The sequence below is a fragment of the Macrobrachium nipponense genome, chromosome 7, assembly GCF_015104395.2.
Source record: "Macrobrachium nipponense isolate FS-2020 chromosome 7, ASM1510439v2, whole genome shotgun sequence".
Classification (NCBI taxonomy): domain Eukaryota; kingdom Metazoa; phylum Arthropoda; class Malacostraca; order Decapoda; family Palaemonidae; genus Macrobrachium; species Macrobrachium nipponense.
Genome location: NC_061109.1, coordinates 11,933,037 through 11,951,531, shown reverse-complemented (window position 1 = coordinate 11,951,531; position 18,495 = coordinate 11,933,037). Strand labels below are relative to the sequence as shown.

Sequence of the window (18,495 nt, the reverse complement as noted above, 5' to 3'; positions counted from 1 at the left end):
CCTCTAGATTAATTGTCCATTATAAACCAGTTTTACGGTAAGTTAAAGCAATTTCTCTTGAAATCCCTCAATTATTTCCGTTTACGTATATAGCCTCTCTCAAGGCCGGGCTAATACGTAACAATATATATATATATATATATATATATATATATATATATATATATATATATATATATATATATACATACATATGTGTGTGTTGTGTGTGTGTGTGTGTGTGTGTGTGGTGTGGTGAAAATGTTATGTTACAACAGAACTCCATCTAATAAAAGGAGCCCATAAAAACGCTAAAATATAGAAAGTAAGTACTATATTTGAGCATTCATCATTACCTACCTGAAGAGAGAGACAGCAGTCTCCGAAATATGGTACTTACTTTCTATATTTTGCATTTTTATGGGCTCCTTTTATTAGATAGTATATATATATATATAATATATATATATATATTATATATATATATATATATATATGTACTATATATATATATAATATATATATATATTATATATATATGTGTGTGTGTGTGTGTGTGTGTGTGTGTGTGTGTGTGTGTGTGTATGTGTGTGTGCGTTCTTGCGACATGGAAAGATCAGTAATACAAAAAGTACAGTAGATGCACAACACATAGAAGCAACAGCAGCAAACGACAGCGACATTGACAGTTAAGATGCGGAGAATGGGAGGACTGACCACAATGTGCTCATAGTCCTGTTCAAAATCGGAGGACGCGACTGAAGGGTTGTGTTGAGCAATCCACCGCTCGAGTTCTGTGGCTTCCTGCAGGAACTGCTGTAGCTCAAGGCCCTGGTGGACTCTGCTCTGGTTGTGGTCCAGTTCTTTCTGCAGATCCTCGAGCTTCTCTGCCATTACCTGTAGGGGAAAATATCGTCTAAATTCTATACATGGTGCCTCAATGACAAACCAAGAAATCTTAGCTTTAAGCATTTTACACACTGTTGCCTGGCACTGAGCCAATACTCCTGACTTCATTGAACCTAACGAATAGCCTTCAAAAAGTCCAGATCTCAGCGTAATGGAGTTTACCCTGTTGGGTTTACCGTTCCATCAATCTTCAGTGACAGAAGAGAAAGGTCACACAGACATACAGTTCTTGAAAACTCTGTTGATTGATGGAAGCTTGGAACAACAACCCGCTGGAAGTCATCCAGAGGGCGACTGGTAGTTGGCTAGACCGTCTACTTCTGACATTTGTGTTGTTGCTCTGTTTGATCGATGTTTCTGTTAACAACAACTGTTTTCTGTTACCTAACATTAAACAAACTGTACCAAAATTCCTTTTTTTCTTCTTCTTCTTCTTTTTGTGAGGCACCCTGTAGATGAATTGTTTCCTTAAAACGATGAGTGGTATTTCATAACTGACACTGCTCATAATGAGACAAACATCATATATTTCAAGTTATTAGACCGTATGTTTTAACTCCCATTAGACATTTCAAAACAAGAAAGTACTGGAATTTCCATCTTGACTGCTACGAGTTACAAAATTATTACATGAATTCGATCCTCAGGAGTCAGTGCTTCCTCAAAGTACGAAATTTTATATATATATACTTTACACATTCGACCCTATTCTGCAAAAGGTGTCGGCAGGAAACTGAAAGGAGAAACGCAAGATGCCTGTAATCCCGGCTAATGCCCTTGGCCGCACCGAGTCTCATCCCGCTTCCTTCTGGACAGACGTTCTTCAAGTGAAAGAGTGAATCCAAATCCAATGGCCTTTGTAGACGTTAAAATAGTTACCTAAAGGAAGGTTAGACGTTTGTAAAGCGAGTCTTGTCTGTGTTCTTTTGTTCCTTTGAATTCGGTTCGTTTCAAAATATAGCTCAGCGTGAAGGCCATATATTTTGTACTCCATTGTTCCTCGTGGCCGTGTATCCTGTTTACATTTTGAATCACCTACATAAACATCGAGAAAGGCGGGAATTTCTAGAATTTAGGCCAGAGGCCAAGCGCTGGGACCTATGAGGTCATTCGGCGCTGAAACGGAAATTGTCAGTAAAGAGGTCTGGAAGGTGTAACAGGATGAAAACTTTGAAGCAGTTAAGGAGAGTAGGATGGAAGAAAGAGAATATAAAGGGAGGTGCAGTAAAAGAAACGAATGGGTTTGCAGCTAGGGGGCGAAGGGATGTTGCAAAGAACTCAAGTAATAACTACAGTGCACCACGTAAGGTGCACTGAATGCTCTATCCCCCTACGGAGTCGAGGAACGCTAGGAAAAAGTGAGTGAAATAACTACAGAAAAGCTGTTTAGCTTTTATCTTTTACCCTGTGACCTCAAAGAATGACTGATTTAGCACGGCACTGAAGTTCGTAAAACCGTTCTTGAACGTATCACCACACAAATCGCTTATTGGTGATGTCTTATCTAAAGGATTTGACCAATAAAATCTAGTCTTTACAACAATGCAAAGATCACCTTTTCGCTCACGAAAGTCAGGATGTTTTTAAAGAAATCTGCCTACAAATGAAAAATAATTAAATACTTGTTTGTTAGTTTTTGTTAATTGCTTTTAAGTCATTTTCTCTACTTCCACCTAAAGATTGACATCTTCCTCTAAAACTGAATAAGCATTCTGCAAGTATTGCCAGTCATGTTGCAACCAGGACCCACTGAGACAGGGGGGCCAGACAATGACGTCACACGAACTGATCGCGGGCAGGACCTACAACTGACTGGCTCGTCGATACAGCAGAGCATTTGCCCGTCCTTCGTCTTGGCTTTGATTGTTTCAGTTTTGTATTATTTTTCTTTTAGTGGTAGTCTACCACTAACCTGATTATTTATCAGTGCCAGGTATTTTGTTAAAAAAACACAGCCTCACATGTCACAGCTGCAAGTTAATTTTCCTATCGACAGCGGGGGTAAGAACTAAATTTCTACTGTTTTCAGACAATATCTTGACGTAGATTACTCAGAATGAAGATTACTCAGAATGCCACAGAGATTCAATAAATGGCGAGGAATTTGTCCTCAAGTAACCTATAAATAAATAAATATATATATATATATATATATATATATATATATATATATATATATATATATATATAATATACACACAGTACTAATTATTTAACTGTCCTTGGTGTGCAACTTGGCACGGTTAACTCTGCCGATTCCTAATGAAGCAAAGCCTCGTCTGGCCGTCCTATCTTACTGGGTCCTGGTTGCAACGTACTGATATGTTGCAACGAGTGAATTTCTTAAATTCAAATTAGAAAGAGGTGGCTAACTGGAGAAACTGCAGGAGGCTAAGTATTGCAAGAAATGAGCGCTAGTTGGAACACGTGTAACAGAACGGAAAACCATAAACATCATTCAGCATCGTTTATGGAATTGTGGTCATTCAATATTAAAGCACATGTCGTCAGAGCCTCTTTGTACTTGTGAATTCATTTGGAATGCATTTTTATTTTAGTTATGTTTAAACAAAACCTGAAAATCGTGAATTGTAAGAATGCTATTCAAATTATTCTAAGTTCCATTGGAGAGAAGATTGAAAACTGTTTCAATGTCTGTACATTACAAAAGCTGAATTGTGGTGAACGTAGAACTGTCGGGTTCACGGACAGAAATAGAACTTACTGAAGAATATTCAGTTTATTCATAAGCAAAACCAACAACACGTGATCCGACCTCCAGCTTACTCAAGGCTCTTGTTAAAATCTACGGCCAAATAGCCCGTTGTTTCACCAACGAAAATTAGAATAAAAACGCTACATTTGATTAGAAATAGTTGTTTTGTTTATTTATTTTTGACATTTTTATTCCAATAAATCATAAATATCCTATCCTTAAAATTTCCGTATCTTTCACTCAATGCAAAACGCTTTTTCAGACCTTTTTAGGCTCTTCCATAGACCTTTCCTGCCCCACCACCACCACCACCAACAACAACAAAGTTGTTTGTAAACTTACTGCCCGAAAAAGCGAAAATTCGTAATTCAAAAAAGACTCGAGCTAATATAGTCCATCAATTAACGGATGGGACAACATATAATTATTTAGAATAAAATGCTCTGCCTATGAATGACAAGTAGAGTAGTGGTCAATTGTATATCACATCTAGATCTAATAAGTTTAAAGTGAGAAATGTCTTCGAGTTAGCAAAGATTCTACTCGCTAATCAAGATGACCTTCAGGTCTGGTCGTGACCTAACTTCAAAGAACCCAAATTATTTTCTATGCATTAAAGTTGTAGCTCTCACCTCGCGTCTTGCATCTTCTGTATGACTGTAAGGACATTCGTAATATATATATATATATATATATATATATATAGATATATAATATATATATATATATATATATTATATATATACACACACACACACACACATACACACACACACACATATATATATATATATATATATATATATATATATATATATATATGTATAGATATATATATATATATATATATATATATATCGATATATGTGATGTGTGTGTGTGTGTGTGTGTGTGTGTGTGTGTGTGTGTGTGTGTTGGTATCTTTATCACATCATCGTGATTCATAAACATACATTAAGCTACAAATGTCCTTTAATATCCAATTCGCTCTACCTAGGAATTAATATATTTTCATATATTTTAACTGAAAGGGAATTTTTTAGTTGATAATAATCTCGTCCTCTCGTGGATTCGAACCAGTGAACAGAGGAGAAATTAGGACTTCAGTAATGTTACCGACTGGCCACACTGAAGTCTTGGTTACTCCCTGTGAGCTGGTTCGAATCCACGAGAGGACGAAATTATTATCAACATAAAAATTCCCCTTCGGTTAACATATATGAAAATATATTAATTCCGAGGTAGAGCGAATTGGATAAAAAAAAAAAAAACTCTCACTTGCTCAAAAAACTACCTGCTCAATTTCGCAGGTGACCAAACTTAGGCACAGCTGCCCTGTGTCTGCCACTGGAAATAAAAATACAAATACCTGTAAGCGGTCTCGAATTTGCTTTGAGTCGGGGTGGTTGTCCTCATCCAGTGTATCTGCTAGGAGTGATATCCTAGCCACGGAGTCCTTGTACTTGTGGATATCTTTATCGACGGCCTAAAAAGAAATAGCCAATGGTAGTGGTTTGTCAAGTCAGTAGCCCCTGTGTTTTTGTTCCATGTGAATAGGTTTCATCTTCTGAAAAGTTTATGCAAGTACAAACAACCTTGACAGCCTGTTGACAGAATATTGAAAAATAAAAGCACACAGTAATGAAAATATACAATTTTCAAAGTTAAGGGAACATTTGCTTGATGCCATTCAATCCATCAAGAATCGAAAACCATTCAGAAACTCTTTAACGCAGTCACTTCCCTTCTAAAAGGAAAAGACGTTACCTGATTTATCAATATTACACGACCTGACTTTCTCATGACGTCACTTCCCCAGTTAATCTATTTTGGCGTTTCAGTCTCACCTTGTGCTTCACCATCAGTTCCTCAGGGTCTAGCACCTCACTGCCATCAGAGCTGTCGCTACTGCTGCTGTGGCTACGGCTGCCTCTGCCTTTGCGACGTTTTCGGAGTTTGCGGTTCCTTTTGCGTCCCCGGCGAGGAGAGTGACGTCTCTCCTGACACAGACCTGTCTCATGGTCTGAGGTACAACCCTGGCTGCTGCTGCTGCTGCTGCTGCTTCTACTACGACTTCTGTTGGTGTCACGGCTTGGGTAGCCAATGGCGTTGTCGTTTTGTCTGCTTTCCTTATGGTCACCACTACGACTCCTGCTGCGGCTTCTGCTTCTGCTGTGACTTCGACTTTTTCTCTGCTTGCGTTTGGGTCCGTGGATGTGACCACTATTGCTGGCGCTGCTGCTCCGGCTGCTGTTGTCGCGACTTCTGCCGTGTCTGTGCTTGCGTGTGGGTTTATCCTTGGAACCATCATCACGACTACTGCTGCGACTCCTGCTCTTGCTACTGCCACTACTAGTACTAGTACTACTTCTACGACCTTTCCTATGTACATCCTTAGGACTCTGAGTGTGGCTGTGGCTGCTGCTACTGCTGCTACAACTGTGGGTTCTGATTTTTTGCTCAGAGCAGGGATTATTCTCACTTCTATCCTGGCTAGTACTACTGCAGCTGCTGCTACGCTTATCTTTCCTACTCTTGCGCTGACGTTTTGGCTCTTCTGTACGCCCACCACTGTGGCTTCTACTGCTGCGTCCTGGTCTGCTCCTGCTGCTGTGACTACTGCTGCTGCTGTTGCTACTGCTCGAGCTGCGATGGTGTTTCTTTTTCCTCTTTCCTGCAGCGTCGACTTCATCTCCATCGTGGTTCATCAATTCAAATTTAGACTTGTCGATCAGACTCTCCAAATCTTCGATCTCAGCCAGACAGTTATAGGCTTTGAGGCTGTCCTCTAAGAGATGGTCTCTCTTCGTCATGCTCTCCTGGAGATCTGACCAGACTCGTTTCAGAACTTCTACGCGATTTTCAACCTATTGAAGTGAAGGTTAGTGATGAGTTTATGCAATAGAACAGAATTCAGAATTGAGGCCCCAGGCCAAGCCTTGGCTGAGTCCTATGAAACGGAAATTGACTGTAAAAATGTCTGACAGGTGTGACAGTAGGAAAACCTAAAGCAGTTGCACTACGAAACAACTAAGGAGAGAGTGGAAAGTAAGATGGAAGGGAGAGAATAATAAGTTTATCCATACGATGAATTTATTCCATTCAAAATAATTGCAGATAGTGTGAAACTGACGTTGAAGATGAAGTCTAACAGACAATTTGACTTCTTTGGCGACTATCAAAAACTGTGCACAATGAATTACCAAGAAACCAGTTCACCGTTTTCCTTCCTTGATATCAGTGTTACAAAAACAGAGCAAAAATTGTCATTGTTCATCTAAGCGATGTGCAATCTTCTCAAGACCAATTTTTGAATGATGAAATAGGACATTATAATTTGCTATACTTGTCTTTGAATGAACTTACGTTATTCTTGTGGGAGTTGTTTTCCTCAGCAATTCTTTTCGCCCTCTCCAATATGTCCTCAAACTTGGGTTGATGACTCTCCACTTCAGATTTTAATTTCATGTGTTTTGCCATCATCAGTCGTGATCCGGACAAGTCAGTCGCAATTTCCTGCGTGCATCAGATATTATTTCATCAGATAACTTATTGGCGAGTCGCTGGAAACTGCTTTGAATCTTAAAATAATTTTATCACATTGAAAATGGTTGTCAATGATAACGTCAGATATTCAAAATAGATGGGAAGCTGAGTTCTGTTTATGATCACCAAAGCAAAAGGCAACTGTTGCAATTGTTAAAACCAGCAGAGACTCACCTTGGAGGAAGCTAGGTGGTTGTATTCTGAGAGAAGTTGGAACTCCAAGTCCGCTTCATAAATGAACTTATAGCCCTTCAGGGAGTCTTCCAAGGTGAGACGCCAATGACACGATAAAGCCTTCAAAGATAAAATGTACGGAAAGAATTTAATGTTTCTGTTTCTGCAAAACACAAGTACAGTCAGCTTTCATATAGTAACCAGCTGAGAATGTTGTTTGCACCTGTAACAGTTACCAAAATGTAAGAGGTCAAATTCCATATGAAACAACCTCTAACCCTGATTTGACAAGACTAGTATGAACATTAAGAAAATATTTAACAGTATCAGAATGATTCCTTGGTATTTACCACACCTTTATTTCATGAAGCCTCGCTTTTGCCATTCGAGATGAAGCGTCTATGTTGTCACAATCAAAGTGCCCTTCTCCTATCATATTCTCCGCTTTTTCATTGAGTTCACTCATGACTTTTTCCAAGTTCACTAAATCCCTCTCCAGATTCTGCTGCTTATTCAGAGCAATAATAGCAGAACGAAGGTCACGGCCGACCTCAGTGCCTTCCAGGATCCTGTCAATGGCTATGAGCCTATTCATGGCCTCTTCCATTCCCTCATTGTAGAGACTCACTTCCTCTGCTTGCTTCAACCTTGAACCCTTCTCCTTCACGAGGGCGCACAGTTCGTTCCACTCACCATTCATGTGAGTCACAATCGCCTGGATGCTTTCCATCTGGTAGTGCTTCTTCTGGGTGAGCCCTTGTTCGATTCCGTTAAGGTCACGAAGGCGACTCTCATTGGACCTGAGCTCGCTCTCCAAAATCTGGTGGACTTGGATCTTCCTCTTGATGGAAATCAGCGTCCTGTAGGATTCATCAGCGGCGATTTCTTTCTTGTCAGCTATCCAGTCTTCAAAATCATGGACATCAGCCTTGAATTTCTGATAAGCCACAGAATCAACGAGAATCGCTCTCCTCGCCCTGGCAAGATCAGTGATCACTTCTCGACGTTTGCAGAGCTGGAAAATGTTAAAGATTTCAAGTAAGATCTCTTCATAAAACAAGGAACAAGAGACCAAAATACAATAAGAAAAAGATATTTATGTAAATTTTGTGCAATTTTGTTTTCCCGCATTGGAAAGACACATTGATGCTGTTTTCTTGCTGATGTGGCAAGAGTCAATATTTACTTGAACTGACATAGTGACTTTAAGATTCTTGTGACAAAGTAAACAAACGTAATTTACTAGCATACCAGATCCTTCCGATGAGTACTCTGGTTAGTTTCTGGGTGGGTGACCCATTACAACTGGTTTCAAAATGCATTCTGTCAAAAATCATACTAGCATACCTGATCCTTCCGATGGGTAATCTGGTTAGTGTCTGGGTGGGTGGATTGAATTAGTTTGTCAGCCAACTGAATGAACCCCTCCAGCCTCCCTTGCCGGGCGGACAAAACTTTTTCAAATTCATTGTGGCGTCTCAGGAGCAGTTCTGCCTCCTCCAGAGTATCCTAGGGTGAAAGTGCTTCATCAGTCATCTGCAATATGCACCGTCTAGGTGATGTACTGGGGTTTGATTATCGAGACACCAGCAAATACAGAAGCAAGACTTTCAGATCTTTATTTCAGTAATACACTCCCACACACCAACACACAAATACACACACACATTTTATATATATATATATATATATATATATATATATATATATATATATATATGAAATCGACTATTCTGTACAGCATATAGTACTGCATGAGCTGCGGCCCACAAAACTTTCAGTCATGGCCCGGTGGTGACCAGATGCACGATCATGGCAAACTCTAACCTTAGAGAAAGAAAAACTACTGAGGCTAGAGGGCTGCAATTTGGTATGTTTGATGATTGGAGGGTGGATGATCAGCATACCAATTTGCAGCCCTCTAGCCTTAGTTATTTTAAAGAACTGAGGGCGGACGGAAAAATTGCGGACAGGCAGAAAAAGTCACCTCAGTAATCTTCCTTTACAGAACACTAAAAATGGGAACAAAGGGAAATGAGCCCTGCTTGGTCAGTTAGGTTCAAAGACAGATAAATACAGACGGAGAGCGTGAGATTTGCTACACACTATTTTCATAGGATATATAAATAAAACATTATACTCACTGTGCTGTAGTTTTTGTACAAACTGTCTCTGTTTGTATTTGTAAATCGTCCACCATAACAACCTGAGCATACTAACACATACTTGACATTATTAAAGCTCATACTGATTTTCATAGACCAACGATCAAAATTCTACCTGTCTTTGTCTTTGCTTAGCTCATGTTTAAATTGTTTTTTTTTTTTCTTAAAATTCACCACACAGTATTTTTTCTGAACACTGATCAGCAGTGCAATCAAGTAAAGATGAAACGCTTGGAAAGAAAAGTATTAGGGATTTAAAATGGAGGTCATATTCCACATCAGGAGCGCTGAAGCATAACTGGAAGTTGTATTTTAGAAAATACTTGCTAACAGGAGACTCACGCCGAGGTCTTCAGTGCTCAGGAGAGCTTCGTACGACCGCGTCGTGACGTCGATGTACTCCGCCTCCCTGATGAAATGCCGAAGCTCGACTGTCTGCTGCAGCTGAGCGAGTTTCAACGTCCACGCCTTTTGAACCTCTTCTGTCTCACTCGGGAGGGATGCCAGCTGTCAAGAAGATCTTGTTCTTAGATAAAATCCTGAATTGCATTTAGTTATTTTCACTTACTTGGGGAGTAAAGTTAAAAACAAGGCTCTATTTAACCATAGATTTTAGCATGCTCTAATTTGTTTGATGCACTGAATTTAGAGTCTATGGTTCTGTTCGATTATTTTGTTTCCTCTTGTAACTGAGAATATATGAACGTGTCTAATTTGTGACCTTTTTTATTTGATCCTTGTCATTAGTCTAAGTATTACTAAGTTTGAGTATTAATTACGAAGACCACTTCACATTAAGTTTGGAATATAATGCTTACAACTTATGCATGAGGGGAAAATCTTGCACGCAGCCCTATAAGCTGGAGGTCGTGCCACACCTTGTTTCCCTCAAGTTTTGTGAAATAATGATGTGTCTGCCTGGGTCTAAAACCAAGGAATCAGAGTAGTTTTACTGGAGGAATGAAATGTACCAGTCCTATTCATTCACTCCTGACCAAATACAGTTATGGGCAACTTTCAAAATAAGGGCAAATAAGAGAATTAATTAAACAAGGCTCCCCATAGAAGAGATGTAGGTTCCTCTACTATTGCCTCACTAAAATCGCTCTAACAGATCAATCATAATAAAATCAGCAAATTTACTTAATACTCCTACTGTATATCCAACTAAACTTGTGTGTACATAACCAAGCGATTATTATGATCTACATAATCAAGTTCAAAATTATGCATACATTCTGGAGCCCTATAAACAATTTAGAATATTTTTTGGGGTCTAATGTAAATTAAAGAGACAGAAGTGGGTGAGGCTGAAGATATTTTGCTATCCTTACAAACATGTTGTTATTCATCATTCGTATGCTTCCTTAACAGGAGGGAACGTTGCAAACCTCATATTCCTAACTTCTAACATAAATTGAAACGTTCTAAAATCTATGGTCAAACAGAGCGTTGTTTCACCAACGAAAATTAAAATAAATATGCTTTATTTTATTAGAAATAATTGTTCTGTACTGTTTAAAATGCACTTTATTCATTTTTTTACATTTTCATTCTAATAATTAAATCATATATAACCTATCCTAAAATTCTTGTATCTTTAACTCAATAGGAAACACATTTTCAGACCTTTTCAGGCTCTTCCATAGACCCAAGTAAGCAAAAATACTCAAAGTACCATGAGTCTTGAAATGGAGAAACAAATCCAAGGTTATGTATGGGTACGTATGTTTCAAAATAGATCTGTACAGAGAGTTTTCGGGAATCTGCTCAATTCATCTTTTCAAGAGGAATCGAACCGATGCCAAGAAGCTCTCTGTTGAGCCGTGGTTCTTAACCTGGTGTACTTGTACCCGAAACCTTAAACCTGGGGGTACGAGACATGACAGCCGGTGGTAGTGGCACTGAAAAGGCTTAAGAACCACTGCTGTAGAGACTTATCTTTAAATATACGTACCCACACAAGAATGTGGATTTTTTTCTCCATGATGAAGATTGGCTGTGAGGTTTCTCCTTTAGGTGCTGATTCTCATTTTAACAATCATAAAAAGTCCAAACATAAACAACGAATATTCAATAATAATCTTGTCCAGATTAATATGATATATTAACGGATCTTTCCTAGATAGCGACACCCGGCAAAGTTCTGGGGTCGTTACCTAGGACTAATATTTCTTAGGGTCACTATCCCTATGACATTTTGGTCCTGCGGTAGGGGTGTAAGGCCCACCACCAATAACTGTAGAAACTGCTGCCTTGCAGTCATACTTTTTAGTAAAAGGCTAAGAATACGGTCAATAGCTGTGGAAACTGCTGCCTTGCAGTTGTACATTTTAGTAAAAGGTTAGGCCTACTGTCACTAACTGTGGAAACTGCTGCCTTGCAGTTGTACTTTTGGTAAAAGGCTAGGCCCACTGCCAATAACTGTGGAAACTGCTGCCTGGCAGTTATACTTTTTAGTTAAAGGCTAGTACCACTGCCAATAACTGTGGTTGATGACAGCAAGGGCATGCGATTGTAAAATCCCCCTTTGCCAAACAATAAACCGTCCCTGATGATGCCTTCGACAGAAGACAGTGGAGAGGGCGTATCAGGCAACCGACCCCTTAATGTAGGAACAATGGTGGGAAAGAAAAAGATTATCCCTATGACATTTACAATCTTTTGTTTATGTTTTTACAGTCATCCCAACGGACTTAGAATAAACACGACACAGAGGTGGGTACATGTCGAGTTAAAACCCTTCGGGGTCACTACCTAGGAAAAGATTAACTGAAGAAAATCATGATCAAAAACAAACTTAGTCTCAAGGTAAGATCACCAGAGTAAGGCAAGTAGGTTGTGCTGACTCACCTTCTCTTTTATGTCTTGTCTGCCTGGATACTTTTTCACGATCTTCCCTCCAAGCTTCGTTAGATCTTCAGTTTCTCTTTGAAGCGTTTGAATTTCTTGGGCCAGATCCTGGTGGGCCTCTGCAACGTCCTCCCCGCTAATTGGCGTGTTCAGATTCATCCAGATCTCGCTTATATGGCCACTCACATCCTAGAGTCAATAATTAATTTAAGCTCAACGACTACAAGATTTGGTAAATGACTACTGGTAACTGAGGAATAAGTATAGCAGTGAATATCCCTCATGTAGCTACATTCTAATTTGCCACTGACTAGTAATAAAATTGGTAATTATTTTTACCTTTTCCATGTTGTAAAAATGGATCAGTACCACAGCTTCTTCTAAAGCAGCTTTCCGTTTCTCTAGTCTGTCGTTAAGGTTTTTCCAGCAGGCCTGGACTTCTTGTTGCCGTTTTACTATAACCTTGGAATCAGTCGGGTATGAAATTTTGACAGACTCTGCCATCAGGTTGACCCGTCCTAGCTGCAGCGGCAAATTATAAAGCATTAAAAAGTGTATTCGATATCATATCATGATAAATCATGTGTAATATAAGGTAAATATAAGCAAAACAACTGCAGTTATTTATCCAAAAGAGGTCAAACCGATCACATGAAGTAGTGTAACTGAACAAACAACACCAACCTTTTCTTTAATGGGCCCAAGTTCTCTCTCCAGCTGCTCAAGGCTCCGCTGCTGAAGCTGTACAGCAGAGAGATCCTTGTCCACACACCCACTGTCCACTTTCGCCACTTTCTTCTCCATCCAGTCTTCAATTTCATCGCAGCTCTGCAAAAAGTCGTTGACTGTAGCAGCTGCCCGCAGACTGTGTTCTTTCTGTTGACGGAGGCGGTTCAGGAGAGCCCACTGCTCGTAGAGTTGAGCTTTGCGGTGCTTAATTCTGTCCACTTGGCTGTTCCCGGATGCTATGAGTTCTTGGACGTTCTTATCTATCACCACAAGCCTCGCAGCTGCCGGCTTCAGGTCTTCTACGACTTTATCATAGCGCCTTTTCTCCATCTCCATATCACCAGAGGTCTCGGTTCTCAGCAGTCGTTCCCTGTCTTTCAGCCACTGCTCAAAGTCGTCGCATTCCTCAAGGAATTGGTTCACCTTGAAAGACTCTTGGAGATGGAACTGGTGTTTCTGAGAGTACTCGCAAAGTTGTCTGTACAATGAGTTGACCGACTGGAGGCGTTTCTCGACGGCTTCTTTATCCTCAAAGTTGAATTTCTTATCTGGATAAGCCAAAGAAGAAGACTGAAGAACATGGTTCCTAATTGATATAATTTTAAAAACTGAAAAATAAATGTGACTTATTTCTTAGATAATAAATGGTCAGTTCAGTTGAATGGTACTTTAGATGGCCAATTATAAATGGTACTTTAAATGGCCAATTATAAAGGGTACTTTAAATGGCCAATTATAAAGGGTACTTTAAATGGCCAATTATAAAGGGTACTTTAAATTGTCAATTATAAATGGTACTTTAAATGGCCAATTACAAATGGTCAGTTCAGTTGAACGGTATTTTAACATTGGAGGTGAAACCATTTTTGAAGAAGCATGGGCAGAGTAAAAGATCTAAAGATGCCAAGTATGAATAGGACTTAAAGTAGGTCTAAGAAGATACCGCATGAATCAAGCCAAAATGAAAATGACCCAAGTGGCATGAAACCGATAGTAATTAGAAGGAAACAATATGCATCACAGATATAATAGATAGCACCATTCTGTTTGATAACGACAAGAAAGGGGAATTTAATGAGAAAAAGACGCCTATTTTCATGCTATTACTTTTGGACTTCGTTTTGACAGCCTCGTCTTTCGACAGTGTTTCGTCCTCGTCAGATGAAGACGAGGAGGAGCTTGAACTGGATGAGCTGGATGATGAGCTGGATGAACTTGAAGTCTGCCTAACTTTCACCTCTGGTACCTGTAACGAGACCAAACGAAAAGGATATATAGAGGAACACGTAAAATACGTCTAGATCGTGCAAAAGATGAAGACGATTTACCATTTTTTTCAACAGCAGATGGATTTTGAAAAGTAAAAAAGATTTGGATTTTACCAGAGTAAAAAAGCTTATTTGGTGCTATATTGACTTGTCATCTAGACTACGCGTCACCTACTACGAGGTGTTAGTACTAAACACCGCATGGTACTAATTGTAAAGTATAAACGACTGCTGGAGGTCGGATCACGCCTTGTTTTTCATAAAGCTAAAACAAAAGCAACACAGCAGATCTACTTCATAACAGCAGAGTCGATAAATTGCTGTTCACTGTTCCAATCAGACAAAATAGGCCGGAAAATCTAGAATCATGCCACACCAGACCTGCTATAAGGATGCTGGAGTGTCTCCAGGGGTGGACCGCCCCCTCCTTCCGCCCTTAGTTACACCACTGCTACTATATGTAGAATGATGCAAAACTAAACATAAATAGATCCCGTATTTTTTCCCCAAAAAATTTAAAGTTATTTACGGGGAAAAATTCACATTTCAAAAGCTATCATTGACGGGCTGATATTGTTGGTTTTTTCCCGTTCAACCGTCACCTCCCAGCGCCGGGAATGATCTGAATGTCAAGCAATTAGCTCTAGTGAGACGATTCGTTTCTCCATTCAGTGGCTGAATGTAGTACGGAAGCGTTGACGTCACGGTGACGCTAGTTCTAAGAATATCGAAAGGCAATTTGCGTAGGACGGCAGCTTTACGCGGAATCTGGCTTCAATTTTTATTCCTATAAAGGATTTCGTTATCCTGCTACAATTCCTACGGTAGCGTAGCAGTACTGACACAACCCCAGGCTCATGGAAAAGAAGTCGGTTCTTCTCCTTGTAGGGGATAGTACCTACATTACTTTGAAGGGGCTTACAGCGTCCCTTGGGCCCCTAGCTACAATCTCTTTTATTCCTTTTACTGTACCTCCGTTTATAACATCTTTCTTCCATCTGACACTCCGGCCTCTCCTTTGAGGTTCTCATCGACTTACGCCTTTTAGACCTTTTCACTCTTCATTCCCCTTTCAGCACCGAATGACCTCACAGGTCCCAGTGCTTGGCCTCTGGCCTCAATTCCATATTCTGGGCTAGATTCTCAACAAGTTGTTTTAGCTGCTATTCTCCAATAGGATTTTTTTTTTCTGTCAAGTGACTGGTTTTTTGTACTATAGCGGTAACGTGTAATGACGCAGAGAGAGGCCTGACAAAGGGGCAGCTTGTCTTTACCAGTTTCTGCTAAATGACTCGCTAAGACTTTCCCCGTCTCCCGTCAGCAGAGAGAGAGAGACAAGCTCCGCCCGCCCTAACGAAACAAACCTCAAAGCTTAGAATGTCACATACCTGTGGTGAAGATATCGTCCTCAAGAGTTTTTGTCCGAGAGCGTTCAAATTCTTGATTTCTCCCTCGTAGGCTCTGATTTCCTCATCGACCTTTGCTTGCTGTTGGAAGACCTTGGCGTCGGGTATGACGACCTCCCTGGAGGTTCTGGACCGGCATATCGTCATGACGTCATCGATCCAAGACTCACATTCACTGGCAGCTGTACAGAACTGAAAGACAATCGTTTGAAATGATTACATTTTGGCAGATGTCCTCATTCCATCGATATCATTGTATGTTTAATAAATGAATCCCCGTATGGGTAGTGCCCTTCAGTGCAGCTCACGGGCTGCACTGTAGGCATTACTATAGGTTCTTTGCAGCGTCCCTTCGCCCCTAGCTGCAACCCCTTTCAATCCTTTTCCTGTACCTCCATTCATATTACCTTTCTTCCACCTTGCCATCCACGCTCTCCTAACCATTCTTTCATAGTGCAACTGCTTTGAGGTTTTCCTCCTGTTACACCTTCCAGACTACTCTCGGTTTACTTTCCAGAGCTGAGTGGCCTCATAGATTCCAGTGCTTGTTCTTTAGCCTAAACTCTATATTCCAATCCATTCCAACAAATGAATAAGAAATGTCATCAACATCTTTAAATGACAAACATCCTTTTCTACAGTCTGCATTTGAACACCTTCGAGATATCCTACGCCTATCAGTAATTAAAAGAAGTTCCTGACCTAAACTAACCTGAAACTTGACATCCAAAATCAGCGATCTACCTAAGAGTGTATCACATCTAAAGTGGCCGCATAGCAGAAAAGAATCATGACAATGTAGCTGACAAATGTAGAAGACCTTTAAGCTAAGGTTTACCAGGAGACACGCCATTCAAAAACTGAAACTGTTGATGATTAGCTTAAATACACAACATTTACATTTTGTAACTCAACGCTATTCACAACGGAAACTGATGCAAGTTCCCTTTCCCTCAAGACTCACCGCAGCAGCGCAAGCGATTGTTTCTAAACGATTCTTCCTGTTGGCGACACATCGCTCCAGAACCAGCCAGCGGTGCTTGAGTCGCATGCCAAGTTCATTCAATCTTTGAGTGACCATCGTATTAGACTTTTGCAGTTTAGTAGATGACTTGATGAGAATGTCTGTTCTGGCCCTTCGAGTCCGCATCTCTTCTTCCACGACCTGCAGGCACAAAAACAGGAAATTTAGTCCTGAATGTTAGAGTACACGGCGTGCAAGCTTAATCTAAGCCTGGCGTAGTATCAGGAGAGGGTTAAAAAAGAAATTATTACATTTGCTTGTTATCCTCTTCACGGGAGATCACTTTGCAATTCCGCATACACTCTTATATCTTCATATATTTTCATCTAATATCATACCTTGACCAAACAATTCAGCATTACCGAACATCTCAAGCAAAAGTCTGACAAAATTCGTACTTTATTTCTCTGCTGGAGTGAAGTCACCGCAGAAGCTGCACATCCCCTCGGAACTTTGCTCTTATACAACAGCAGCTGTTCTTCTACCCAAATCCTCTCTTCTTCAGTGTCATTCTCAAGCTGGAAGACCACTTTAGTATCTTCCAACAACGTCCGTCTCCTGGAGGTGATGTGGAGTAGCATTTGATAGGCCTCGTTTAATTCCTTGACCTTTTTCTGTGCGGCTGACAAGTCCATTCTGCAGGACTTGGACAGACTCTCTTCCTGAGTGGTCACTTCCTCTAACACGTCTCCTAAGATCCTGATCTGGGACTCTTGCACTGAAAGCCTCTCTAAATGCTCCTCCACCGCCAGAGAGTGATCTCCTGTGTCGCTGGAGTTGACATTAGCCTTAAGATTTTAAAGAGAAAAAGCAAAAGGATTAGCCTCATTTTACGTCAAGCTTCCACTTCATGAACACTCCTCATAAAACTCTGTTATCGCTTCATGAACACACCCCATAAAAAATTTTTCTACTTCATGAACCCAACTCATAACAAATTTTTATCACTTCATGAACACACCTAAAAAAAAATTGGTATAATTGTCATTCTTTCTTGATAAAAAAAAGCAATGATTCACATCCATTACCTTTTCTTCTTGTATTGAAATTTCGAGGCTGTTCACTTTGCACATAAGCTGGACAAGTCCAAAGCACGACTGAAGGTGACATTTCTTCTCTTCCAGCAGTTCCATGATATCGCTCCACAAGGCCACGATGACCCTTTCCTTCGCCCTGAACTCTTGTACGTCTCGGCACCCCACGGATTCCAGTTCATCTATCATCTTGGTCAAGTTCATCACCCTTAATTGCTATTCAAAAAGAAAGCGGAACTTTACATGCTGGACACTTTGTATATGCAGTTTATTTCCAACAACATGATAAATACTGATCACAATGGCTGGTTAGATTTCTTGTCAAAGTATTGTGCTTCGCTGTTGAGTCTCAATCGACGACAGAGATCACAAGAAAAGAAACAGAAAAATGATCTTGAAATAAACGTCAATAATATCTAACGTGAATTCACTTTGCCTGAAGCTAACCAACCCTATGACTGGTCACAAAGCAGGACAAGTGAAGGTTCGCAAATCCCAGAATAAGTGGGTCTCTACGTTTACGTCCTTCACTTGGAAGCATTACCTTTTCAACAATGTGGAATGTTAGCGCCTCATTTTTAGACACACTCGCCTTCAGCTCTTCCAGGGTAACGACAACCTTGGTTTTGTCCTCTTGCACGACCGTCAACATCTCTTCCAAGAAAGTTTGGCAACGTTCGCTCTGAAATGAA

At 40.2% G+C, this 18,495-nt stretch overlaps 1 protein-coding gene across 1 annotated transcript in view; it reads right to left on the bottom strand.

Annotated features, from left to right (window-relative positions):
* Positions 1-18,495, bottom strand: part of LOC135217197 (spectrin beta chain-like) — a 64,989-nt gene that overhangs the window by 11,690 nt on the left and 34,804 nt on the right. Inside the window, exons 10-26 of the mRNA XM_064252925.1 lie at positions 18,348-18,485; positions 17,798-18,019; positions 17,168-17,557; positions 16,710-16,910; positions 15,728-15,937; positions 14,179-14,317; positions 13,027-13,619; positions 12,682-12,864; positions 12,343-12,531; positions 9,832-9,996; positions 8,672-8,833; positions 7,680-8,339; positions 7,325-7,444; positions 6,971-7,120; positions 5,452-6,471; positions 4,974-5,090; positions 697-876 (exon numbers count right to left, since the gene is read on the bottom strand). Coding sequence (XP_064108995.1) covers positions 697-876; positions 4,974-5,090; positions 5,452-6,471; positions 6,971-7,120; positions 7,325-7,444; positions 7,680-8,339; positions 8,672-8,833; positions 9,832-9,996; positions 12,343-12,531; positions 12,682-12,864; positions 13,027-13,619; positions 14,179-14,317; positions 15,728-15,937; positions 16,710-16,910; positions 17,168-17,557; positions 17,798-18,019; positions 18,348-18,485 — 4,839 coding nt within the window. The remainder of the gene's footprint in view (positions 1-696; positions 877-4,973; positions 5,091-5,451; positions 6,472-6,970; positions 7,121-7,324; positions 7,445-7,679; positions 8,340-8,671; positions 8,834-9,831; positions 9,997-12,342; positions 12,532-12,681; positions 12,865-13,026; positions 13,620-14,178; positions 14,318-15,727; positions 15,938-16,709; positions 16,911-17,167; positions 17,558-17,797; positions 18,020-18,347; positions 18,486-18,495) is intronic.